Source organism: Alligator mississippiensis, chromosome 4 (assembly GCF_030867095.1).
Source record: "Alligator mississippiensis isolate rAllMis1 chromosome 4, rAllMis1, whole genome shotgun sequence".
Classification (NCBI taxonomy): domain Eukaryota; kingdom Metazoa; phylum Chordata; order Crocodylia; family Alligatoridae; genus Alligator; species Alligator mississippiensis.
In genome coordinates, this window is record NC_081827.1 from 156,980,708 (window position 1) to 157,007,428 (window position 26,721).

Here is a 26,721-nt window from a genome sequence, read left to right on the forward strand (position 1 = left end):
GCCGCAAAAGGAAGCACCAGCCCCCACCGCAGCTCAGGGACTGCTCTGCCCGTCAGCAGCTCGCCCTCCCCACCGGAGAGGTAGAAGTCAGCAGGGTATGTGCATGACACGGGGGCTTAATCAGCCCTAAATTGAAGCGGTGTTGTTTTAAAACCCCACTGCTTCAGTTTAGGGCTCCTGTTTTGTCTACACACTAAAAAACTAACAGATCTTATGCAATCACTTCCAGCTTCCCCTACTCAAGAAAAGAAATTGAGACACTGCTCTGTGTGTTTGTTTCACTTCCAGTTCAGAAAAAATTAATCGCAGTTTCAGTTTTGGGTTTGCTTTCACTTGTGGTCTGAGATTAAATAAGAATTTTAACTTTGGTTTTGATTTGACCTGCACAGCCAATTAGGTGAATTCATTTCTTGATTTTTGGTTTGGATTATTATGTGAGAGTATTTACCCTCTTGTTGACAAATCAATAAAACATGTATGTACTCTCTCACACACTTCCTAGGGATAATCACCTGAAAAACATTCATTACAACTTTGAAACTGCCTAACTTGCGTAATATTGTATTGGCATCCATTCATTGTTACTAATGAATTTTATGAAACAATGAATTTTTAGACATGGAAAATCTCCCACGGAAAAATAAAGCACTGGAAAAGTTTCCACCTCACATTTCTGATGCCATGTGATACGCACTTTTCCTGCTCTCTGGAAAAGGGCACATGCTTGGCTGGGAGAACTTTAGTGATCTTTGTCCCTCTCTGTCTCACGTGGAGTGGCAAGGCTGGTGGGAAGTGATACTCCAGTGAACCCTAGCTTGGTGTGGTCATCCTACTGTGTACCAGTAGGCTTTGTAGGCAGGGCTTGGAATTTCTTCTTTTTCTGTTTGACCATGATTTTGGCATTTGCATTAAACTCCCATGTGGTGGTGGGGGCTTTGTTGTCAGGGCCTGGGGAATGCTAAATTATATGAAAGGGACATGAAAATGGGGCTTTTAGGTACAAGCTTAGGGAGGACAGCAATTCCCAAGAGGCCTCATGCCATCCATGGCAGTGAGAGGTTGTCTTTATATTGGGGACCCAGGCAGACACATCCAGGGTCTTATCTGCAATCTTGTATGAAAAACATGCAGCAGCATCTCAACGTGACAGCATTGAGTATATATTCCTAGAGCTTGGAGCCAGTGCTTTCAAGCTTGCTTTCTAAAAATTCAGCACTGTAATCTGTGTATAGGCACCTGTATTTAGCATCTTGGGAATCAGAATGCTTATTTGATGGTTGGGTCAGCCCAGCAGTTGGTACAGGGGTTGGCAACATTTTTGGGGGGAGTGCCAAAAACACCCACAACCTGTACTTGGAAGATGTTAGCGTGCTAGGGGTGGATGGTAGGAGAGCCATGAGGGGCCCAAACTTTGTTGTGTCTGTGCAGCCCGGGGCCCTTCTCCACTGTCTGCTCCAAGGCATGCATGCACCTGCTGCCGGCAATGAGCTGGACCAGGGCTCCACAGACCCCAGTTCAGGTACTTGCAGCTTCAACAGGGTCTGCTGGGAGCAGCCTGGGTTCCATGATGGGTGGCAGGGGCTGGCCCAGAGCCTGGGCTGGCTGTGGCAGGCAGCCGGGAAGCTGCAAGCGGTTACATTGGGGTTTGCAGAGCATCATTCTGGTTCGTTGCCAGCAGTGGGTGCACACGTGCCAGGGTCGAGCTGCCACAAGAAGGATTGGGCCCCTTGCAGATCCCCTGCCATCCGCTGCACTGGGGCTTCATGGACCCTGGTGCAGTTGCCTGCAGCTTCCCGGCTGCCTACTACAGCTGGCCTGGACTCTGGACAGGCCCCTGCTGTCCACCACAGATCTGGGCTGCTTGTGGCATGTGGCAAGGAGGTTGCAAGCAGCTGCACTAGGGCCACTAAAGTTATCTGTTTTGGGGAGGTGTTTGGATCCCTTCCAAGAAATCTGACATGCTTCTGTTCTCTACTCTCTGCTCATTTGTCTATTAATACTCTAGGATCCATACAGAGGGAAGGTTTGCCTCCCAGTTTGCCATTTTCTTTATAACTAAGTAAAGTGCACTTAAACCTGCCCATTTAACAGTGGTATTGTAACAAAGGGGCTGACAAGATTTATAAGCTGGGGACCAGAACAACCTGGCCCCACCCTGATGTAGGCCAGGTGGCTTAGCGTCATGTTGGGAGTGGGGAGAGCTTGTCTGCTCCAAGGCCAAAGCCAGGCATCTGGAAGCTGTGCCTACACTGTCACTGCTTCTCCCAGTTCCCTAGTTGGGGTGCAGGTGTAGATTTCAGGCAGGGGAAGCTGTGCAAGCAACTCCACCACTTCTCCCTGCACCCACCATGACCCAGGTGCACCACCAGCCAGTGAGGACCTGAGCTGGGGCTAAGCAGCAGCAAGCTGCATCTGTGCTGCTGCTGCTTCTTCCCACCTTCCCTTCCTACCTCCTGGCTGCAGCACAAATGCATCTGGAAACTGCCCAGCCCCAGTGCAGCTTTCTAGTGGTTGGGAGCTGTGCCCACACTATCGCCAGGTATTGGGAGGCAGGGAGAAGCAACGGTGATACAGCTTCCAGCTGCCTGACCCTAGTGCAACTCTTTGCTGCACAGTCCCCAGCACAGTGTAGGTAGAGGCAAAGCCCTCCAGCTCTGCAGGCCAGATCCAATGGCTCCATAGGCTGTATCTGGCCCAGAGGCCATATTTTACCATGCTTTGCCATAACATGTAAAGTCGAGAGCAGCTGATTCTGACACCGTTCAGAAGGGGAGGCTTACTGTTGCACAGATTTATAATGGCATCCTGGTCTGGTTTTAAGAGCAGGTTAACTTCCCAAGTGAATAGACTCGGGGACAGTGGAGTTGACCAATCTGTGGAAACACAAGAGCAGCCAAAGTGCCATTTAAATGCAAAGTGTCACTTAAGCTAAAAGACAGTGGTGTCTACTGGCAAGATCAGGCTTAATATTCTTTCTGTTCCCAGCTCTGCTACTGGTGCTATGGGGATGGTCATGAGGAATCAGTTCCCCTTTCTTTACTTCAGCATTTCCTGCTGTGCAAAATGTGGGGATTGTCAGAGCTATGAGCTAGGTGCTTGACTGCCATTGTACTGAGCACCTAACTTTCCTGTGATAACCATTTAACTGTGAGGAAAAATCAATATCTGCCACAGAAGGAAGGCATAAGAAGACAGGCACCAAGCAGTACCTGCAGGGTCCAAAGAAGTGAAGAAAAAGCTACACCTTATATTGTAAGGGTTATTTAATTTTTCCAAGAGTGTTTTCTATCAGGAGGGCAGAGACCCATGAATTACATGATGTAAGACCTTCAAGTATTGTTTGTTCCAGTATTTTTAACAGGTCCCTGAGTGCACGTAAAACTGACTAACACTGTTTTATTTTCCTGAATTGCCATATTTTTGAAGACTGGAAAGTATTGGCAGTGATAGGGAGAGCTGTTCTTTCCCTGGTGCGAAGCTAGTGTGAAATACATTGCTACAAGACTATCTTAGCAGCCTTTTAATGCGCTCGTTGGATTGTTAGCTTCAGTTACTGAACTTGGAACAGGCAAAGGAAGTTCAGGTTTTTCTGATACTTGAATTTCATTGCTACAGATTCCTTTTTGCCAAAATTTTCAGACCTATTTTGATACCCGAGTCTTGCACTTGTGCTTCATAAGCCAGTTATGAAGTCTAATCATTCGTTTTCGAACACTTTGGGATCCTCCCATGCAAGTCAGTGGAAAAAATGTGCATCGTTATTATACTGTTAGGAGAGAGAGAGATAAGGAATGCACAACCATCGCTACAAGGCGATGAGAATGAGTCTTGAAAATGCAGTAGTATGTTATCACTACAGTCACTTCCATCCTGGAACAGATCCATAGTCACTTTGGTGATGTAATTTCTATAACAGCATCATCTGGAGGCCTGGACTGAGATCAGGCCCTGGTTGTGCCAGGTGCTATACCAGCCCCATACTAAAGATATAGGTGCTATATCAGCACCTATACCAGGCTAGGTGCTATACCAGCCCCATACCCAGGGGTTCAGTCCTGGGATCTCACATTCCACACAAAGGAGAAGCAAATTGCTCATGGTCATGCAGCAAGACTGAGAATACTAACCAAGTCCCCTGACTCCTGACCAAGGAGTCCTGACCAGTGCAGTCCTTAGACTGCACTGACTCTGACTCTCATGGTTAAGCCTGTGTATCCAGTATCCTGTCTATGGCAACAGCCAATCCAGGATGCTTCCAAGGGAAGCATGAACCCAGCTTCTGTTACACAGCTAATTATGTAATACAGAAAAGTGGGACACTAAACCACTACACTGCAATCCCCCACATGTCTCTGCACCCAAACGTTGTGTCCTCACCTCAGTTTCTTTTCTTCCCTTACAGCTTTAGAATGGGGCCTGGCTCCTTTTGATGAGGAATTCTCCTGTTATTTGTAAGACTTCCAGACCATACCTTTTTAAAGTCCTTGACCTGTTAACAAAGTACTTTACATGCAGTTGCTGGCTATGGACAAAGGGGGAGGGGGGGTTAGACCATTTCAGAAGGGGAGGGGCAATTGCTTAGGAGGGCTTGCAGGCAGTTTCTCAGTAAGTTACTCCTGCATGCTCTTGCAGCCATTGGAATGAGCTAAATAGCTGTAAATGTAACCCTGAATGAAGCAGAGTTAATGTTGCAACAGCTTTGCTTCACTTCTGTAGGGTAGGTCCCAGTTACTGTGGTGTGGGTGTTCTAATGTAGAGCAGAGAGTGACCTGTCATGATCAGTAATAGCATTAGTAAGCTGGACAGGCTGGGATGAAAGCAATTAAATCCTATGAACTGATTACCTGAGAGACAGTAGGGGACAGTAGTGCCCTGCCCCAGCATCAAGCATCTGTGCACATGACCACATGGAACGTTGCCTTTCTTGTAAAGCATGAGGGCTTGTCTGCTGCTGGGTTCAGGATATTGGACTTTGATGGCCTATGGCTCTGGTGAAATGTGACATGTCCCTTGTTTCTCTTAAGATCCATTTGCATTTTGCAGCAGAAGCAGGGTTTGGATCTTGTAATTGGAGTCAGTCTTGGGTCACAGCAGAAGCCACTCACTTTCGTATCAGGCCGTAATCCAGGGGTGGGCAAAATATGGCCCGTGGGCTGGATCCAGCCTGCAGGGGGTCTTTGTCCGGCCTGTTGTGGGTCCCTTGGTTCCCTGGCCCAGCAGCAGCACAAGACAAAAGTTAAGCGGCCCTGCACCTGAACTAATTGCTCAACCCTGCCCTAATCCCTTTTCTCTGGCTTTGCCCTTTTTGCCTTCCAGATTCCAAGGTGTTCCTGATTTACAATACTGGCCTGCCAGGCTGCCTGGAAACCAAGGACTCCCTGGTGAAGATCTCTAAAGCCTGCAACACCAGCACCCCAGCCCAGCAGTGGAAATGGGTCTCCCGGAGCCGACTCTTCAATGTTGGTGCCATGCAGTGCCTGGGAGTCTCCTGGCAGGGTGTCAACTCCACCATGAGCATGCAGTCACTAGCCACGTATGAGTGTGACCGTGAGTCCATCAACATGAGGTGGAACTGCCGGAGCCTGGGGGAGCAGCTGTCTCAGTATCTGAGCACGAGGATAGGGAACTCCTCCCTGGTGCTTGCAGAGAGAGGGGATCAGGCACGCGGAGCACAGTGGAGGACCTATGGCACTGATGAAGATCTGTGCTCTGTACCGTACTCAGGTAAGATCCACAGAGCACTCTGTTGTCTTCCACTCACAATCCATTGCAATTATCTGTTACTGGGATTATGGTGGTGCCTGAGGCTTCCACCCAGACCACTACTTTGGCATGCTAGATGCTGCACAAACACACAGTGAGATCCTGGAGGCAGTAAAAATTCATCCACCTCCCCATTTCTGTGGCTCCATACGAGGCTTTTGCCCTTTTTGTTGTTACTATTTTTTAACCAGATTTAAGGAAAATAGCCCAAGGAGCTTACAGTCTGAGCCCTGCATCCTGCAGTACTTGCTGGGGCCTGATCCACTTCCAGCTGATGTCAATGGACATGCTTTCATTGGCTGATTTGATTTTCAGGTGAGGAGGGATTATGACAGTTTGTTGTACTTATGGCAGTTCTAAGGAGTCCCAGCTATGGACCAGGACTCCATTGTGCTATACCCAGTTTGGCCACCAGTGTACCATAAGCTATACACCTTTGCCAGTGACTTCTGCATTAAAGCTGTTTTGGGATTGAGCTAAACTAGAGTAGCAGAACGAGCAGTGGCGGGGTTAATTCCCTGGGTGCTGGTCCTGCCAATACAGTGGCTTTGGCAGCTGTGGGGGTTAATGATGCCATCCCTTACCCTACCAGAGAATTTTTGGACCTGCAGCCTATGATTTAACCACTCACAAGCCATGTGGCTTGGACAGTCCTGGAGTAGAAAATTATTAATTATTTTCCTTCTCCCTGTAATTATAGAAGAACGTTACACTTAGATATGTGCTTTGTTTCTGGGACCTGTTTCTGGGGCAAGTATCTATACAGAGGATACATGGGGAGCAGAGTGGTGTGCATGATTGCACCTTCTCCTGTAATTTCAAAGCACTAGAGAAGTGGGATGGTGACAGTGGGGATTCAGGGATCCTGGTTTTCTCTTTTTAAAAATCGCAAATACTCTGCTTCTCCCCCCTCCCCCTTCTGATTAAAAGAACCAAATCTGCATTTTTCTGTGATTAAAAGGAAATGCCACTATATACATAGGTATCAGTTGAACAGGATGTTTTCTTGATATATTTACAATTTTAAAGCAATTTAGAAGCTTACCAGTACCTCAGTTGTTATAATAAAATAGATTCTAAATGCCTATATATTTTGGCATTTGATTTTTTTAATCATGGAAAATAAGAGCTCTCCCTGTCCCCTTTGCTCACCAGGATGTGAGTCCAGCTGTAGCTGTCCCCCCGCACTGCTTTGTGGCGCTGAGCAGCCCTAATATGTTGGTGCCTTACCCTTACCCATGCCGTTGCCCCTCACTCCCAAACCGCAGGCCTCCCAGCCCTCCCGTGCCCCTCACTCCTGTCCCACAGCTCCCTGGCCTTGCCAGTGCCCCTTACCTCCAACGCCCCCAGCCCTACTGGTGCCCCTCACTCCCAACCCACACCATAGTCCCCTGGCCCTGCCACTGCCTCTCACTCCTGACCCACAGACCTCCACCCCCCTCAGGCTCCAGCCCCCTAGTGTGTGGGGAATGGGGTGGGTGTGTGGGGAACGGGGGGTGAGTGCAGGCAACATGGGGGGTGGGGAGAGCACAGGCAACGCATTGGGAGAGTGGGAACACATATCTCCTGAGATTTCTGCGCCCACAATGGGGCATAGGGCTTCAGCTGGACTGGACCAGCTCCAGTGGGCAGGACCTGGCATGGGAGGGAGGGCTACCATAGCCGCCAAAGAGAGTTGTGCCCCCCACTGCTTCTGCGCTGCGTGGTGCCTCACCTTGGTGGCCATGGTGGTGCAGCACTCCCTCCCACACCAGGTTGCACCTGCTGGGCTGGGGAGACAGCTCCTCCGGAGTTGGTCTGGTGCGACTGCAGACCTGCACCCTTGCTGTGTGTGCAGAAATCTTAGAGGGCACATGCCCCCACTCCCGCTACATCACTTTGCCTCCCCCCACCCTCCCCATCGTGTCGCTTTTGCACCCCGCCCCCATAGACTTACCTGGAGGGAGTTGCAGGAGCTGCTCTTCACCACCCTGCCTTGCTGCCACGTGCATGTGTGTGCATGTACATGCATGTGGAGCCCCCTGTGTTTCGCTCTGCCCAGCTCCAAGCAGCCCCTTGGTGCTGGAACTCTGCCAGCCTCCAAGGTGAAACCTGCTGTTTCCCGTGTTTTTCTCCTTTAAAGGGGAAAATCCACAGTTTTTAAAGGAGAAAATCCACGTTTTTCCATGGCAGATGGAAAGCCCAGATCCCTGGTGTTGATGATAGTGAGGATGTCACTTAAACCCCCCTGAAGGGTTCTCAGGGCACTGCCCCACATTCTGGAAACAAATCCAACCACGTAATCCAAACCCAGCCTGATTCTTGTTTGCCCTTCATCCTGTATCATCACAGAATCATAGAAAAGTACGACTGGAAGGGCCCTTAGGGGACATCCAAACCAGTCCCCTGCTCAAGGCAGGATCCTCCCTGTCTAAATCATCCTAGCGAAGTGTTTATTTAATCTGCTCTTAAAAATTTCCAAGGATGGAGATTTCACAACTTCTTTGGGTAGTCTCATAGTGAGAAAACACTTCCTGATATCCAATCTAAATTCCACCTTTCATAATTTAAGACACCGCTCCTTGTCCTGACCCCTTTGGCCACAGAGAATAGTCTGTTTTTGTCTTCCATATAACCACTCATCAGGTATTTGAAGACTGTTATCCAGTGTCCCTTCAATTTCCTCATCAGTCATGTTTCCCTGACCCCTAATCACTTTTGATGGTATACCCTTTTAAGCTGGGACAGAAAGGGTGTGAATCAGCAGGGTAGTATCTTCCCCCCACTTTATAGTAACCCCTTGCAGTGACCCCTGAAAGGCAGAGCAGTAAAGAGTTAGGGCATCAGGATCTGATAGGATAAAATGAACAAAGATGGGAGTTGGGTTCAGGGCAGGGAAGATAAAGATAAGTCTGACAGAGGTCTAGCAGAGCACTAGTGTGGAGAATTGCATGGAGCCAGGTGCCTAGTGCTGCTCCTGAGAGTCCAGCAGAATCCTGTCCCCCCTCTAGCTTCAGGTATGATGGCCATTTCCTGAATTCCTAATCCCTCTGCTCCAGATTGCCCTCCTCCTCCAGCATTTCTCTCTCCCCCCACAGTAAGGGAGGCTGAACCTAGTTTAGGATTCTTTTTTTTTCTCAACAGAAATTTACACCATTCAAGGCAATTCCCATGGGAAGCCATGCACCATCCCGTTCAAGTATGATAATCAGTGGTTCTATGAATGCACCAGCACAGGACGTGAGGACGGGCATCTCTGGTGTGCTACCACACAAGATTATGGCAAGGATGAAATATGGGGCTTCTGTCCCATTAAGAGTAAGTGGTAACATCTTGTCTGGATGCCTAGCACCAGGTGGACTCAGGATTGGTAATAATGAGCCTGGTACCAGGGGTGTACAGGACAGCTTCATAGGTGATTACAGCTCAGTACTGCGGTGAGGTTATGGCTGCCAGTGATATTAGCTGGGCACTTTGGTGAGGGGTCCACTTTGGAAACAAGGGAATCCAGTATGTCTTCTTGCAGAAATTCAACTGTGTGTTTGTTGGGAAGGAGGCTTTAACCCAACCCCATTCTCCTGAAGCAAAGAAGAAGGGAATAAAACCACCCATGCTGCTTTCCTCCCCATCAATGCATTTTTGAGCTTACCTTAGGGTGCCGAGCACTGATGGGTTCTCCGCCACTGATGTATTTGCCATCCCTTCCTTTCAAGGACCACAGCTTTAGGTGCCCTCTGTTATTTCCTGCCCCGTCATGACCTGTTGACAGATCTTACTAATACTTCCTCCGTAGCCATTTACCTTGGCCAACACTGAAAGCATCACAGGTCACAGACTCAGTGTTTATTAGAGCTGGTACAAGGACAACGATCCTGCTATGAGGCCCAACATGTAGCAATTTGTCAGCTGTTCAGAGAGAGGGAGGGTTCAGGAAGAGAATGATGGCCAATACAGTCTTCCAGGCTCCAGGAGTGTCCATGGCTGCTCACCCAGTCAGAGCATTCCAGCTCACCAATGGGTTTGTCCTGCCTTTGGGACTTTAAGACAGAAGCCCACCTAAACGGCAGCTGCAGTCTTTGTGGTGGGAATAAAAAGCTAATGGGAACTGCTCTGGGGCCATTAGAAGCAGCTGCAACTGGCCCTAACAGCAGGCTACATACCCTTATCTAAGGAGCAGGTTTGACCTGTCACTCCACTGCTCCTTCCTGCCTTTTGTCCCTTCACCCTATAGGCAATGACTGTGAGACCTTTTGGGACAAGGACCACCTGACCAACAGTTGCTACCAGTTTAACTTCCAGTCAACCCTGTCATGGCGGGAGGCCTGGAACAGCTGTGAGCAGCAGGGAGCCAACCTGCTGAGCATCACGGAGATCCATGAACAGACCTATATCAACGGTGAGTCTGGGAGGGACAAGTGAAGCAGGGACAGGGGCTATTCTGGGGCATCAGCACTGCTGTCCTGTGGTGAACCTTATATCCAAATACAATGTGCACACTAGTTTGGTGCAGGGCATTGCTTGCTATTACTGCTTGGCCCCAGGCATGTTAGAAGAGCCCATTAGGTTCTAGCAGCTACCCCTCTAGATCAGGGAGGAATGTCATAGTGGGGTCCCACGGGGATCCATGCTCAGGTTTGTTCAACATTTTCATCAATGACCTGAAAAAGGGAGTACCCAGGGAAACCTCAAATTTTTCAAACAATACCAAATTATTCTGGGTTGTCAGATTCCCAGTTGAAGGTGAGAATCTGCAGAAATATTGCATGAAGCTAAGTGGGCATAAAAGTGGTAGATAAACTTCAGAGTTGACAAGTACAAGGTAATGCATGTGGGAAATATAACCTTAAATACATGCACAGAACTAGCCCATGAATGAGCTGTTATGACTCCGGAAAGAGACCTTGTAGATACAGACTTGGGAGGCACCAGTCGCCTATGTGCATCAGCAACTACAAAAGCCAATAAAATCTTACATTGTTAAGAAAGGAATTGAAAACAATGCCTTTATACAATTTCAAGATGTGTCCACATCTTGACTGCTGTTTGCAGTTCTGGTTTCTGCATCTCAGAAAGGATGTAGTATAAGGCAGAGAGATGGAGCAGCTACCATACCAAGAGAGACTCAAAACATTCAGACTCTTCAGTTTGGAAAAAAGGCTGAGGGAAAATACAATAAAAGTTTATAAAAATCATGCAGGCTGTGGATAGGGAATAGGGTGAAAGGGGGGACATTATTCACAAAGTCTCAGAATACTAGATCTAGGGGGCACCCGCTGAAATTAGCAGGAGACAGGTTTAGAACAAACAAGAAAAAGTACAGTTTTAAGCAGTAAACTTGCAGAACTCGTTGCCACAGGAGGTTGTAGAAGTAGATAGGTTCAAAAAGGGACTAGACAAATTCATGGGTGATAGATCCATTAATAGCCATTAAACACAACAGCCAGGGATGTATCCTCTGACATCCCTAAACCAATGATTTCATAGATTTCATAGACATTAGGGCTGGAAGGGACCTTGGAAGATCATCGAGTCCAGCCCCCTGCCCCAGGGGCAGGAAGTCAGCTGGGGTCATAGGATCCCAGCAAGATACGCATCCAATTTTCTCTTGAAGGCATTCAAAGTAGGTGCTTGAACCACCTCTGATGGCTCAGACAGTAAAGAAATTCTTCCTTATGTCCAGCCTGAAACAGTCTTGCAGGAGTTTATAACCGTTCAACCTTGTTGTCCCTTGGGGCACTCTGAACAAATGTTCCCCCAGATGCTGGTGAACACCCCTTCTAAACTTATAGGTGGCCATCAGATCGCACCCGAGCCTGTGCATTTCCAGGCTGAAGAGTCCCATAGCTCTCAGCCTGTCGTGATAAGGTCTGTTTTCCTGACCTCTGATCATACGTGTGGCTCTTCTCTGCGCTCTCTCAAGCTTCTCCACATCCTTTTTGAATTGTGGAGTCCAAAACTGGACGCAGTACTCCAGCTGCAGCCTCACCAAGGCTAAGTACAACAGGAGAATGACGTCCTGGGATTTGCTTGAGAAGCACTATGGATGCAAGCCAGCATTTTGCTCGCTTTACTAGCTGCAGCATCATATTGAAGGCTCATGTTCATCTCGTGGTCAATGATGACCCCCAAGTCCCTTTCATCTGTAGTACTAGCCAGCATAGCACTGCCGAGCCTATAAGGATGCTGCAGGTTTTTCCTCCCAAGGTGGAGAACCTTGCATTTTCCGGTGTTCAACACCATCAGGTTCTCGTCCGTCCATTTCCTGAGCCTGTCGAGGTCAGCCTGGATCACGCCCCTGTCCTCAGGTGTGGATGCTTTACCCCAAAATTTGGTATCATGGGCAAACTCGGACAGTCTGCTTCTGACTCCAATGTCCACATCATTAATGAAGATGTTGAACAATACAGGTACAAGGACAGAGCCTTGAGGGACCCCACTGGTCACAGGGCACCATGATGATCAACTTCCGTCAACCACCACCCTCTGGGTCCAGCCACGGAGCCAATTCCTCAGCCAGTGGATTGTGGTGGACAGGAGACCGCAGTTGGCCAGTTTTGCCAAGAGGTGATCATGGGATACCAAATCGAAGGCTTTTTTAAAGTCAAGATATATGACATATATTACAAGAAATAATGGCCACAAGCTAGCAGAGAGCAGATTTAGATTGGACATTAGGAAGAACTTCTTCACAGTTCGAGTGGCCAAGGTCTGGAACGGGCTCCCAAGGGAGGTGGTGCTCTCCCCTACCCTGGGGGTCTTCAAGAGGAGGTTAGATGAGTATCTAGCTGGGGTCATCTAGACCCAGCACTCTTTCCTGCTTATGCAGGGGGTTGGACTCGATGATCTATTGAGGTCCCTTCCGACCCTAACATCTATGAATCTATGACATCAATCTCTTCTCCCTTGTCTAGGTGATAAGTCACCTGGTCATAAAAGGAAATAAGATTGGTCAAGCAAGACCTACCCACAACAAACCCATGCTAGCTATCCCTCAGGATGTTGCCATCGGCCAATTCGTTAAGAATGGCCTCTTTGATAATCTTTTCTAAGACCTTCCCCAGGATAGAAGTCAGGCTGATGGGCCTGTAGTTTGCCAGATCCACTTTCTTCCCTTTCTTGAAGATAGGCACCATGTTGGCCTTCTTCCAGTCTTTGGGCACTACACCAGAGCACCAGGATTTCTCGAAGATCTGTGCCAGAGGCTGGGCTATGATGCTCGCCAGCTGCTTGAGTACCCTGGGGTGCAGTTTGTCAGGGCCAGCTGACTTGAAGGTGTCCAGCCTCTCAAGGTGTTCCTTCACGAGGTCAGCATTGATGGAGGGCAAGGAATCTCCCTCACTCGGGCCTCCCTATCCCGTGATGGGCAGAGGTGTCCCATGGGACTGGTGAAAAACCAACATAAAGTACCCGTTTAGTAGGTTGACTTTTTCCTGGGCGTCAGTCCCATCTGGTTTAGCAGGGGTCCAATGTTGGTGGATGCCAAGGAAGGTATGACAGGAGATGGATCACTTTAGATTGGGGTGGACAAAATAAGTCCTGTGGGCCAGATCTAGCCTACCAAGAGATTTTGTCTGGGCTACAGCAGGTCCCTTGGCCCCGCCCGGCCCAGGCTTGGGGAGCAGCCCAGGCTGTGGTGTATGTGGTGGCACAGCAGCCAGACTCCATTTCCTGGCAGCCCAGGTCTGTCCACCCTGCACTCACCACTGTGGGTGGGACCACTATGGGCAGGGCACTCGGCTGGGGCCACGGGCTGGTGGGGAGCAGTGTCCAGGAGTGAGATGGGTGGGCAGGGCCAGGGAGACCCTAGGATATTGGGGCCATGACAGCATGAGGCTGAGGCCTGGGGCAGAGTTGTGATCTTCTGTCTGCATGCCATTGTGATGGGGCAGGGGCATGCAGGGAGTGGATTGCAGCTCTGCCCTGGCCCTGGCCCTGCACTGTCACTGCCCTAAGATCCTGGACCTAGCCCCAGATGCAGCTGCCCACTCACCTGGCTGAGTGCCCTCCCTGTACAGCTCCTGTACAGCCTGCCGGTCCATGGAAACCCCAGGATTGTGGAGTGGTGACTGTATGGGGCTGGGGTTCTGCAGGCAGGGGTGTGTGGGGAGCAGATTATGGCTCTTCCCTGGCCCCACGCTGTCACTGCTCTGTGATCTCCAGGGATACTGGCTGGGAGCTACACAGGCAGGACTCACAGGTGGGCAGGGAGCTTCAGTCAGGGCCAGGGCCAGGGCCAGGGCCAGGGCCAGGGCCAGGGCCAGGGCCAGGATCTTGGAGTGGTGACAGCACGGGACCAGGCCCGGGGCAGAGCTGCAGTTTGCTCCCTACATGCCCCTGCCTGCAGAATCAGTGCCTGTCTCAGGGGTGTCTGGGCAGCAGACTGCAGCTCTGGCCCTGCGCTATCACCACCATGTAACTCCACCCTGCGATTCTGGCCCTGCCCGTGTGTCCTGCTCCTGAACACCTCTCCCTACTTGCCTGTGGCCTCATCCCACATAGGGAGTTTTGGTGAGTTGTGCAGGGAAGGGGGAGAGTGCTGACTTGGCTCATGACAGCTCATCTAAATTCCCTATGTGGCCCATGGCCCCAAATTGCCCACCCCTCCTCTAGATACTCCCTGTTCATTATCTCTTCCCCTGAAGTATCTACTATAGCAGGGCTTCTGCACTGGTGCTGATACAGTCCCAAAACATGCCAACTATGGCATTGCTATATTATACAGTTTATGGTTTGCTACAAAATGGTGCATGGAGCAGCAAGGAAAAGAAAGCCACCACACAGCAGCGTGGACCAGTAGATTTGTCTGAATTCTCATAGCTCTGAACGGGGATTCTAGTTGACCCAAAGGCAGAATAGTCACTGCATGCATGTGTTGTGTTGTGCATGTGTGTGTATGTGTGGTCTCTATAGATCTGTAAGAGCAGATGGGGTGGTATGCTCATTTGGGTTGTTTTGGGAGGCTTGAATGGAAGATACTGCATAAATAAGTCATTGAGACTTTGGCCAGCAGTTTATGCTGGTCTCTGGTACAGTATAGTCCACAGTGTGCTAACATCAGTATTAACTGTGTTCTGAGAGCAAGGAAGTGCCTCTAGGGAGCGCTGTACTTCAGGGACATGTGGATAATATGGGACAGTCTGTTGCCTCAACCCTGCCAGAGAGGAGTGTATGCAACTCAGAAACCGGAGCCCAGGGGCTGCCAAGCCATTGGGATCCAGCAGATAGCAGTCTCTTGTGGTACACAGGTGTTTGGAAAACTACCCCAAGGTAATGAGGGCAGGTTCCTGATGAGTTATAGAGTCACAGAGAAGTACAGCTTATTGCCCTAATTTAAGAATGTATCTTGTTATCCTCCATTTATTGCTTCTGCAAAACCACTGACCACCACAAGGTTGGTTTCCACCCACAACTGCAGGTCCACAGTATTGTGCATGGTGTGATACGTATATACTCCAAATGACAGAAGGCAACCAAGTAACCCTGCTAGCATAACATGAGGTTGCTATTGTATTTCCTAGGCTTGAGGGTATCTGTCTGTTCTTACCTGAAAGACATTGTTATGATTTTGAGAGTGTGGGGGGGGACATATTTATTTGTGAAAGCTTTTGGATGGAAAGCCTCAGGATTGGAATGCCTCTCTTTGCCCACAGAAGCAATGAAGTGGGCACATTTCACCTACAAAGCTCCGTATGAAAGCTCTTCTTCCTGGTCTGGGACATCCGCCCATGGAGCTGAGGGAGGAGCTCAGCCTCCTTGACTCTAGTTTCTGTCTTCTCTTCTGAGACTGCCAGGGAGGCAGTCAGGTTGTACCAGATGTAGCAGTTTGTGACACAGTCACTAGGGGCTGCAGGGACCAGTTCTTCCCTGAGGGTCAAGGTGCTGAGGGCCCTGCTCTCCTAATGAGACCTGCACTACACACCTGTGATATCTTCCCAAAGAAGGAAGTCTGTAAAGCTGCTGACTTCTCTGTCTCTGTCTCTGTCTCTCTCTTCCCCACCCCCTGTGTCACAGGACTGCTGACAGGATATAGTTCTACCCTTTGGATTGGGCTCAATGACTTGGATATCAATGGGGGCTGGCAGTGGTCAGACAGCTCGCCACTGAAATACCTTAACTGGGAGAACGGTAAGGCCTTAAGTGCTTAAAGTGTACTTAAGGGTACTTAAAGTGTTGCATGCCGTGGGGGAGGATCCTGTAGAGGGCAGGGTCTGGGGAAACTCAAAGCAGGAGAACACTGTGGATAGCAGTGGGGAGGTGATAAGTTCATTCAGAGCCAGTGTCAGCCTCCTTCTCCAGAGAACTGAAAAGAGATGGTCCAGGATGTGGCAGCACTCAGCAGGCAGGTTCTCTTGCTGGTGTCTGTGTAGCATGAAGCAAGGGAGACAGTGTCAGATTACAGCAGTCTTTCATTTGACATGAGATGACATTACTCACTGTGCTCTGCATGATGCCTGGGAATGGAGTGCTGTATAGAAATGAAGCACTGATGCCATGGCAGGGTGGGCAAAATGCAGCCTGCGGGCCAGATGCGGCCCACCAGGCTATCCTATCTGGCCCGCAGGGCCCCTAAATATTTAGAAAATTAATATTTAGCTGCCCCTGGCTGCCTGTCATGCGGCCCTCAATGGCTTGCCAAAACTCAGTAAGCGGCCCTCCACCTGAAATAATTGCCGGCCCCTGGACTAAGGGGAATTGTCAGCAGGAAACTGCGTTGCCTTTGAACAAGCCTTGATAGCGTGGGACTCTGTACCATATGATACCAGGGAAGTCAGGGCCACATACTGCAGTGAGATTCCACAGTGTGGTGGATGCCCCAGCTTGGTGAAACTTGGTGCGAGGCTGACACTGCAGTAATCCAGGAGTGAAATTAGAATTTTGCTGTCTTCACTAGGAATTTTGCCATTGATTTCACTGGTGTCTGGATCTCACCACAGTGCCTTTCCCAGCACTGATTAGGGGTGGGAGCAATTCTGAAGAAATGAATGTCTTTAAAGTCAGTATAACTCAAGCAGGGACCACAGGCACTACGAAGTTTAATCGTAATAATATGGTTACTGCAGGGCAGAGTTAAGGTTATTTGGAAAGCTTTATTTTCCTATCTCACCATGCTTGAATGTCTTTTAAATGCAATCCTAATTCTGAATTCCTTGGGTTTCTCAGGCTTATGGATTTATTTTATTCATAGGTGACTGATGTGTTCTCTTAACTTTAGTTGTGTTTTAACCTAGTTTTTTTCGGGAATGAATGGTCCTGAACAAAGGAGGTCAGCTATCTGTTTTTCAGTGCTGTCTGCTGTCAGCGCTGCTGCCCCCATTGACTTCTAATGTAGTTGTGCATGCTCCGCACATCAGGCCCTAGTACGTTTCAGGACTAGACAGGGCTCAATTGTCCGAATGCAAATATCTGCACTGACACCAGCTAAGCCAGGTATCATTATAAAGGCTCCAGACCTTAATGTTTCAAGGCAAAAAAATTGATCACCTTTTAGCATTTGGGAAGAAATTTTCTCTGCTGCTAAATATTACTCCAAGAGCAGCATTACAGCATTTCATTCCTTTTGAAGCATCTAGCATTGTCCACTAGATGGACCACGCTCCTGTGTGCTGATTTGTTTGAATTCTTATATTATCCGTCTAGATGACAAGGTTTCATGCCTGTGTTTTCCCTACCTTTCCTCTCCCTGTCCCCTTCATCTCCTACCTATAGATCAGCCTGACAACCCTGGCGAGGAGAACTGCGGGGTGATCCGGACGGAGTCGTCAGGGGGATGGCAGAACCGGGACTGTAGCATTGCTCTGCCTTATGCCTGCAAGAAGAAACCCAATGCCACTGCAGATCCATTCACTACAGGTTAGCTGGAAAGGCTGCCAGTTTTCAGCTAAAAGACCAGGGTATGAAGGAGTTCATACCCTGGTCTTTTAGCAGTATCCCTCTTTTTTTTCCCCTTCTCTTTCTTTTTCCTTTTTAAAATAAAAACCCCAACCAAACTGAACATGCCTGTAGGTACCTCTGGCCAGGTCTAGGCTGTATCACCCCACTCCCTTTCCCAAATAGTTTTCAAATAGTCATAAATACAGAAGTGGGGTCTGTCATCACTGTTCCTATTGCCTGTACCAGGGAGGAGCAAACTGAACTTTTGCTGCAGTGGCAATTGGAAAGCTTTGTCTCTGACTCAAAGCACATGATTCTTTGAAGTGCAAAAGGGTTTGGATTTGTTCCCAACATCTCCTGTAGGCTCTGCACTTCTAGGTGGGATCTAGAGACGTGGTGCAAAAAGCTGTTCTGAGAAAACTCGTAGGCCAAAAAGTGTCCCCAGGGATTTTGTAGAGGATGAATTTCTGTGAACTTTTGCAGCTGGTACCCAATTCCTTTCCCCTTGTGCAGTGTGTAACCGCTGAAACACTGCTGTTCTGGTGGGATGCATTTTATCCCCACTTGGCATCACCAGGCCCAGATGTAAGAGACTCACCAAGTTGTAAAGCGGTGAAGAATCAGGCCCCTTTTGAGTGTGTCCCGTCCTGACCAAGATTTGGGTTCTGATGTTCCTTTTATAATGAATGCAAATCTAGAGTCCTGCTCGCCTCGCAGGCACATCTCTTTTTTTTAGGGGATAAAATATATGATGAGGAAAGCAGTTGAGATGCCAGAGCACACCAGTGGTGTAGCAACGTGGCCGGGTGTCCAGGACACGTGGGCAGCAGCATATTCAAGTTGCCACCATGCTGCTGGCATGATCACGTGACTGCTGACTAGTGTTTTGGGGTTTTTTTTCCTTTTTTCACCCCCTTCTCCTCCCAAATCAGTGTCCAGGTCATTTCAGAAGTTACACCACTGAAGCATGCCATGGGAATGATGCACATTTCACCTCTTCATTCTAGGCCTCTATCATCTCTCCTTAATTGTACGTATAAGACCATGAACATGTATCCCAGGTGTACTGAGCCTCTTACTTCTAACTATGGAAGGAAAACATTCCCCCCAGAGCAGCACTGCCTAGGGACACTCAGTGCAACTGTGAAATGGAAGCCAGGAGAACAGTGAAAGAAAATGGAAGATCAAAGAGGGGGTGACAGCTTTGGCTAAAGTGATTCTTGTTTCAGCACCACATCAGCTGGGTCTCCCCATTACTAAAGCACATCAGCTTCTTGTCACATTATTGCTGGTGCATAGCCTTCTCCATCCTGCAGGCCTGCTGCCTGCTTGGGCCTGGTGAGGTACCAGCTCAGCTTGCTCCTCAGTCTCTTGCTCCCTTTTTAATCTTGCAACAAGTAACTAAATCCCTCCCCAGATAACCTCATTTGGACTTAAGGTTGCCCCTGAATTGCTTGAGGGACATCCTGCCAACTGGCAGGAATGAAAAATTAGCCATTGCCCCATGCCTTGCTGCGGTGGTCTTACAGGGATGCTGTCAAGTTGAAAGAAAGGAATGTCCTTCAGGAGCCTGCACAACTTGTCCCCTTTCCCTGGTTCCACCTTCTTGACAGTCTATTATGCCCTATAGCCTTACCCAACCTGCTGTTTTTAAGTGGACTATTCAGAGCCTTGGTAGAAAGGCTCAGACTGGCTTCCATGATCCCTGCATTTATTCACAAAGTAGACAGTACTCTGCATGGAGCAGCAGGAGCTTCCAAAACTTTGCCCTTCCCACAGGCATACCAGTGCCCTCTTCTGACAGGAGCAGCAGGAGGGGAATGCATGCCTTTCTAAAGACATATCTTTGCCTTCACCACAGCAGTTAGGTCAGAGGTACTACACCTGAATTACTTAGCTCACATTCAAGGGAGAGAAACTGGTACAGAACATCATAAAAAAGGGATGGGACTAGAAGAGTGAGAGGGTTAGCAGAGTAATGAACTGTTGTGACTTGAACAGTCACTGCTCAATTACTAGCTTGGGCATTGGCAGAACAAAAACTTAAACACACCCTGCAAGCCAGCTGGCTAGTTTCAGTTAAAGCACCACTCAGAGAGGCAGAGATTTCTGTGTGTGGGTGGGGGTTGGGTTAGTGCGGAGAACTCAAGTTATACTTCAAAAACGCAAATTTCAGTAAACTCAGGTCACTAGTAGGGTAGCGCTGCGGGACCAGGGACCAAAGGCAAAAGGTGTGCATGAAGAGTAGTCATTCCTTAAGGACACAATCCTTGAAGCACAAAAGAAATCCATTCCTATGTGAAGGAAAGGTACCAGAAAGGCTGGGAAGCCCTGTTGGCTAAACAGGGAAATTGCAGTCCTCCTCAGAAAGAAGAAAGAGACGTGCAAACAATGGAAGCTTGGGACAGGCCCCAAAAAAGACTATACAACAGCGGCACACACTTGTAGGGAACAAATTAGAAAGGCTAAGGCAGCAACTGAACTTAAATTAGCAACTGGAATCAAGGACAAGAAGAAGCTCTTCCTTAGGTATGTAGGGAACAGGAGGAAAACAAATAGGAGTGTGGGGCCATTGCTCAATAGCTCAGGACACCTGGTTACCAACACTCAGAAGAAAACTGAACTTCTGAATGACTACTTTGCTTCAGTATTTCACTGGGCCAAGGGGAAAATCATGCCAGATAAGGTACAAAATGAGCAGCTCAGGAATGACTCCCTTCCTACTATTGCTGTAGAAGTGGTGTGTGATCACTTAAAGAAATTAGACATATATAAGTCAGCAGGACTGGATGAACTCCATCCGAGAGTGCTGAAGGAGCTGGCTGAAGTCATTGTGGAGCCCCTGGCGAAACATTCCAAAACTCGTGATGCTCCAGAGAGGCCCCTAAGGGGTGGAAGAGGGCTAATGTTGTGTCCATCTTCAAGAAGGGGAAGAGGTAGGACTCGGGTAAACTATAGGCCAATTAGCCTAACTTCTATCCCAGGGAAAATCCTGGAAAAATTAATTAAGGAGTCTGTGCAATAGGCTTGCAGAAGGTAGGATCCTGAACGAGAGCCAGCCTGGCTTTGTCACTGGCAGGTCTTGTCTTACCAACATCATCTCCTTTTACAATCAGGGAACTTGCCACCTAGAAAAGAGGGAAGAGGTTGACATTATATACCTCAATTTCCAAAGAGCCTTTGATCTAGTATCCCATGATGTTCTCGCGAGAAAATTGGAGGATTGTAGGCCTAACTGAGGGACAGTTAGGTGGGTAGGAAGCTGGCTGCGGGGTAGGACCCAGAGAGTCCTAAAGAACGGATCTGTGTCCTGGCAAGAAGTGGCAGCGGTGTCCCACAGGGGTCGGTGCTTGGTCCAGTACTTTTCAACATCTTTATCAATGATTTGGATGTGGGGGTAAAGAGCTCACTGGCTAAGTTTGCGGACGACACCAAGTTATAGGGAAGCATGGTCACACTTAAAGATAGGCTACAGATACAGGTGGATCTAGACAGGCTAGTAAGTTGGGTGGATCAGAACCAGAGGAAGTTCAACATTGAGAAATGTAAAGTTCTCCATCTAGGGACAAACAACCCCCTACACACCTATAGGCTTGGTGGCACCAAACTGACCAGCACCATGAAAGAAAGGGATCTGGGGATAATAATAGACCACAGTATGAATATGAGCTAGCATTGTAATGCTGTAGCCAGTAGGACAAACAATCCTCTGGCGTGCATCAATCAGTGCATCTCCAGCAAAAGCAAGGAAGTGATTCTCCCACTCTACTCAGCATTAGTGAGACTGCAGCTGGAGTACTGTGTCCAGTTCTGGGTGCCATTCTTCAACAAGGACGTAGTAAAGCTTGAGAGAGTTCAGAGAAGGGCCACCTGTATGATCAGAGACTTGCACAGCAAGCCATACAAGGAAAGGTTGAGGGATCTGGGATCTTCAGCCTGAAAAAGAGAAGGCTGAGAGGGGACTTGGTAGCAGCTTACCGCTACATCAGGGGAGTACATCAAGGGCTCAGTGAACAACTGTTCACCAGGGTACCCTTGGGGAAAACCAGGAGTAATGACCACAAACTCCTGGAAGACTGTTTCAGACTTAATATTAGGAAAAACTTCTTCCCAGTTAGAGTGTCCAGACTGTGGAATAATCTCCCTCCAGAGGTGATACAATCGCCTACCCTGGAAATTTTCAAGAGGAGACTGGACGGTCACCTTGCTGGGGTCACCTGACCCCAGTTGTCTTTCCTGCTTGGTGCAGGGGGCTCGACCCAATGATCTTCCAAGGTCTCTTCCAGCCCCTAACAATCTATAAATCTGTACCTCAAGGTAACAATGTAATGGATAAGCTTTAGTTTCTTTCAGTGTCTGGATTTTCTTGTCACACTTTATTTTCTCTGTTTTGCTCATTTTTGTGTAGGATGTTTCAAGTAGAGTGTTTCAGTAAAAGTCTCCATCTTCTGTTCTGCTTTCTTACCTGGCCATTCTCTGGTTATCTCTGAGAGGGTTGTCCACAATATGTTTTGAGTTGTATTTATGTGTACGGTGGCAGTGCCTAACAACTTTGGCCACAGACCAGGCTCCCGCTGTGCTAGGCACGGTACAAATGCAGAAGAAAAAGATCCCTGCCCCCCAAAGCATCCAATCTAAGATCCATCCAAGACCTTTTATAGTGGTGATGGCTTGTGCATTGTGAAAGTCCATCCACTGAGAACTGGACTGAGACCCTCCAAACTCATTATGGATAGGTCTGCAAAAAGCTACTGTAGGACTATGACTTTCTGTCTCTTATCCTCTATGAGGCTATGGTTGTGACTCAGAAGGGCTGTTTTTCATACTTGGGCTAGGAGTGGGAGAAAGAGGTCTTGGAAAGAAGACCTTTAGCTTTCTCAGGAAACCAAAGGCAGACCCTGCCCCAAAATCTTCCAGAGTCCATTGTTCTAGAGCAGTGGTTTTCAACCCACAGCTTGCGGGCCGCATGCGGCCCAATCAGCACACTGCTGCGGCCCATGTGATATCCTGTTAAAATATTTTTTAAATGGATACATAGGAAGTAAGTTGTGTGGGTTGGTCCACATAACACATTGGATGCTGCAAGTGTGACCCTCTGTGGCAAATAGGATGAGAACCACTATTCTAGAGGCTGTTCTGGTGAGATGCCAGTAGGCAGACATAGGAGTGGGTGACTCCTGAGATCTGAGGAATGACAGAGGAGCCTACAGAAGCAGGAAAAGAGATCTGTGGAGAACTTGTTGGCTTGGGGTAGAATCTGGATGTCACTGGGTGGAAAGTTTCCGTTTCAGAATCAGTGATCTCTGTGATTTTCCCCCACCACATCATTCAACAGCAGTACCACAGGGCTAGATAACTCAGGCCACATTAATTTTCATACCGTCCAGTAGCTAACAAGGGGCAAACCCAGAGTAGCAGTGGAGAGGAGAGGTGGAAGTGGTGGCAAGAATTCTCTGCAAGATACTCTGTATTTCTCCAGATTCCTGGTTAGAGGTGAAGGTAGACTGTGAGCCCAGCTGGCAGCCCTTCCAGTCCAACTGCTACCGCCTGATTGGTGAGAAGAAGAGCTGGCAAGATGCAAAAAAGACCTGCCTAAGAAGCGGTGGGGACCTGGTGAGCATCCACACTCTCTCAGAGCTGGAATTCGTCACCAAGCAGATCAAGCAGGGTAAGGGTTAAAAGGCCTGCATATGTGCTCCTTTGGAAAATTATGTATTTTTTGCATTCAACACACCCCTTCCCCAATAAGGTATACAGATTGTTTTTGTAAGACAGAATAAAGAAGAAAAGATCTTTTCTTGCAAAACCTGGTAAGTTTTAGTAAGTAAACTGAATAGTAGCTCTTGCAGCAGTGTCTTCACCTAGCAGTTAGGGCAGGGGCAGGCAATTACTTTGGGTGGAGGGCTGCTTTCTGAGTTTTGGCAAGCTGTTGAGGGCAGCATGGGTAGCCCTGCCCCTTGACAGATGCCCAGCCCCCTGGTTGCCATCTTGGGACGGAAGTCCTGCCCCTAAGCTCTGACCTTTGCCACCAGAAATCCCTCCCCTTGCTCCTGGAAGTACTCTGTTGGGGAAGAGGTTTTGCCATCTTAGGGGGAAAAAAAACAAATTATATACTAAAAATCAAACACCCATAATAATATATTTTAATGTAATTAAAAAATATATTTTTGTCTTGATTTGTGTGTGTTTGGGCTGTATATGTAGAAATGATTGCATAATAGCTCAAAATGCAGTCGTACTCATATATTGTGTGTGTGGTATGTATAGGGGTGTTAAGGGGTTATGGGTGGGTGGGTGTCAGGTTTGTGGGGAGCTGTGGGTGGGTGGGTGGGAATGAGGGTTTTTGGGGATGTGTGGATATGTGTGTGTGTATGGTATTGTGGGTATGGGAGCCACATGGTGCAGAGCGGCTGGTGGGCGGGCAGGAAGAAGGTGGCAGCTACTGAGGGCTTCAGTGGCACCGGAATTATGAGCAGAGAGACTTTCTCTCCTGCTCTGCATGCTCTGAAGCTGGCATCCAGGCAGCTAAGGGAAAGGAGGAAGCAAACTCACTTGCAAAGGATGAGGGACATTGGTAAACTGTAAGCAGGATCAACAGCAAGAGGATGTAGACAGCAGTTCAGGGGTAGTAGAGGGTTACAGGAGCTAGATCCAAGGTGTGATAAGCAGAAAGGGGCAGAAGGTTTGTAATCACTAAATCACCTTCCATAATCTGGGATTGTATCCTAGAGTCCTGAATCTCTCTGCTGACAGCTCATTGCTGTGAAATTCTGGCAAATTGTGGGCCTTTCCTTTTTCTGTTGCCTGGTCCATATAAAGGAAATCACCCTGATGCTACCTGCTGCTTGGTTAGCTCAAGTGCTAAACGTTTTTGCTGTGGATATAAAGGTGCCAGCTCTGCTAATGACTCAGGTCAGTGGCCAGGCAATCCCATCTGGAAATTCCCACAAATGGAGTTTATATTATTTTTCTCATTTGTGTTTAAAAATTTTTAACAAATGACATGACTGAAATGTATGTGCAGAGGACATGGGCTGTAGAGTTAAGCCCTCATAAATGAAAGAAGGAAGGTGGCCAAAAATATTACGTAATCATATATATACAGACTGCACCATAATGTGCATAATGTGGGGGCTGAATTAAAGTTGTATATACCACCTACAGTCTGTCACTTTCCACCATTTGAAAATTTGACTTGGGAACTCAGGCTGCATACACATGTTCAAATGATCTGGGAGAATTCTCCTGGGTTTGTCCTCCTTGTAGAAAAAATGTATTCAGATAAGCCTGAGCAGACATTCAAATGCTGAGACCCTGAAGAGCAGAAAGCTTGCAGTGTGGACACTGCACAGGCAGTGGGCCCTTATACACACACCTCAGCATACTCTGCATGCTCCCGCTGTCTGCCTGGAGAACATGGTAGTGGTGCATAGGGCTGCCCTCATTGGCTGATCCAGACTGCTCAGGGTCAGCCTTTGTCTCCCTGAAGCACAGTGTGGGGTTTGTGAAGTGGGTGTGTTCAGTTCCCTGCTCAGTTGGAACAGTAGACTCCATCCTAAGTAACACACTGTCTCCCTGAGGGGGAAGAGGGGAGCAAGGCATCCTAGGGTGTTGGAAAACTGTCCAGTTTTCCAACACCCCTGGCTTCTCAAAAAATAATGTGTACAGACATGTGCTCTCCCAAGAGAAACTCTCCTTGGAGCAACTTAAGGATGGTTGTTCCCAGGTTATTTTTCTCCTGGAGCAGCCATATTTGCTCTGGGAAAAAGAATCCTAAACATCTGTACTTCCATGGTTTCTCCTGGGAGATCATTGACTCTCCCAAGAGAAACTGGATGTCTGTATGTGGCCTGAGACTTCTTTTCATATATTCTCTTTGCATCTTGCTGTCACTGCTTAGATTCTCAAAGGGGCATAAAGGAGGCAATCTTCTGGGAATGGGGCACTTAACTCCATTGGATTCCTCTGACATTTTTGATCATGATTATTTTAATTTTTCTACTTCTTCGTAAACCCTAAAAATCCCTGTTGGTGCTCATGGCCCCATAGTACTAGCTGCTGTACAGGCAGATAGCAAAGTCAGTTCCTGTCCCAGAGAAATTACAACCAGTGTGGTTTTCTACCATTTTAGAGCTGAATGTGACTAAAAGCTGATCTTCCTGCATGAATGCTCAGAGGAGGCAAACCTTATATCATAGTACTCTAGATCTCAGCAGGAGCAGGTTCAGTCCAGTACTCTGTCAGGGCTCTGATCTGTTTTCCTTACTCTACTTGGCAGATGTTGAGGAGCTTTGGATTGGCCTGAATGATCTCAAGCTGCAGATGAATTTTGAGTGGTCAGATGGGATGCCAGTAAGGTTCACATACTGGCACCCGTTTGAGCCAAACAACTTCCGAGACAGCCTGGAAGACTGCGTGACCATCTGGGGACCGGTGAGGGCTATAGACAAAACGGGGCCTTTCTTGTCCAGTTTACAGGGGAGGGCTAGGGGCAGGTGAGATTTATCTCATTCCAGAGTGTGAACGTTGTGCTGGCACCCCAGCATCTCGCATCCTTTGTGCCTCAGACAGCACAAGGGAAGGCTCCCCAATTCCTCCCCACCACCCACCAGTATCCCAAGCCTTGATTGGAAGGGGCTGAATTTGGTCTCCCCATTCCTTGCCTTCACATGCAGAGGCTGTTAACAATGGGGATGGTTGTGTGCAGGACACCTGCCTACTGGAAGCTGGATTGAGTCCTACCAAATTTCTATCATGCAGGCCACCCACCAGCCACTTTTGGCTGCTGCCCACTTGGGCTTTGAACCTACTGGATTTGCTCTACAACATCAGACCCACCAGCCAAAAAGAGACAAGTTAAGGGAAAGGGCAGGAGAGGAAGTGCAGGGCCGGTGGGACTTGCTTGCATGTGGAGCATGACTATACTACTGAGGCAATGTGAGCACCATGTTTGCCTCTGTCTGACCTGCTCTTGGATGTCATGTCCAGGAAGGGAGGTGGAATGACAGCCCATGTAACCAGACCCTGCCGTCCATCTGTAAGAAGCCAGGCCGGGTGAATCAGGAGAAAGAGGAGGAGGACCACGGCTGCAGAAAGGTGAGGGGGAGT

The 26,721-nt window shown here is 48.4% G+C and overlaps 1 protein-coding gene across 1 annotated transcript in view; it reads left to right on the top strand.

The window, feature by feature from the left end:
- Positions 1 to 26,721, top strand: part of MRC2 (mannose receptor C type 2) — a 109,240-nt gene that overhangs the window by 43,004 nt on the left and 39,515 nt on the right. Inside the window, exons 2-9 of the mRNA XM_006259206.4 lie at positions 5,317 to 5,724; positions 8,887 to 9,060; positions 9,974 to 10,138; positions 15,754 to 15,867; positions 17,449 to 17,592; positions 23,093 to 23,281; positions 25,892 to 26,046; positions 26,602 to 26,709. Of these exons, the coding sequence (XP_006259268.2) occupies positions 5,317 to 5,724; positions 8,887 to 9,060; positions 9,974 to 10,138; positions 15,754 to 15,867; positions 17,449 to 17,592; positions 23,093 to 23,281; positions 25,892 to 26,046; positions 26,602 to 26,709 (1,457 nt within the window). The remainder of the gene's footprint in view (positions 1 to 5,316; positions 5,725 to 8,886; positions 9,061 to 9,973; positions 10,139 to 15,753; positions 15,868 to 17,448; positions 17,593 to 23,092; positions 23,282 to 25,891; positions 26,047 to 26,601; positions 26,710 to 26,721) is intronic.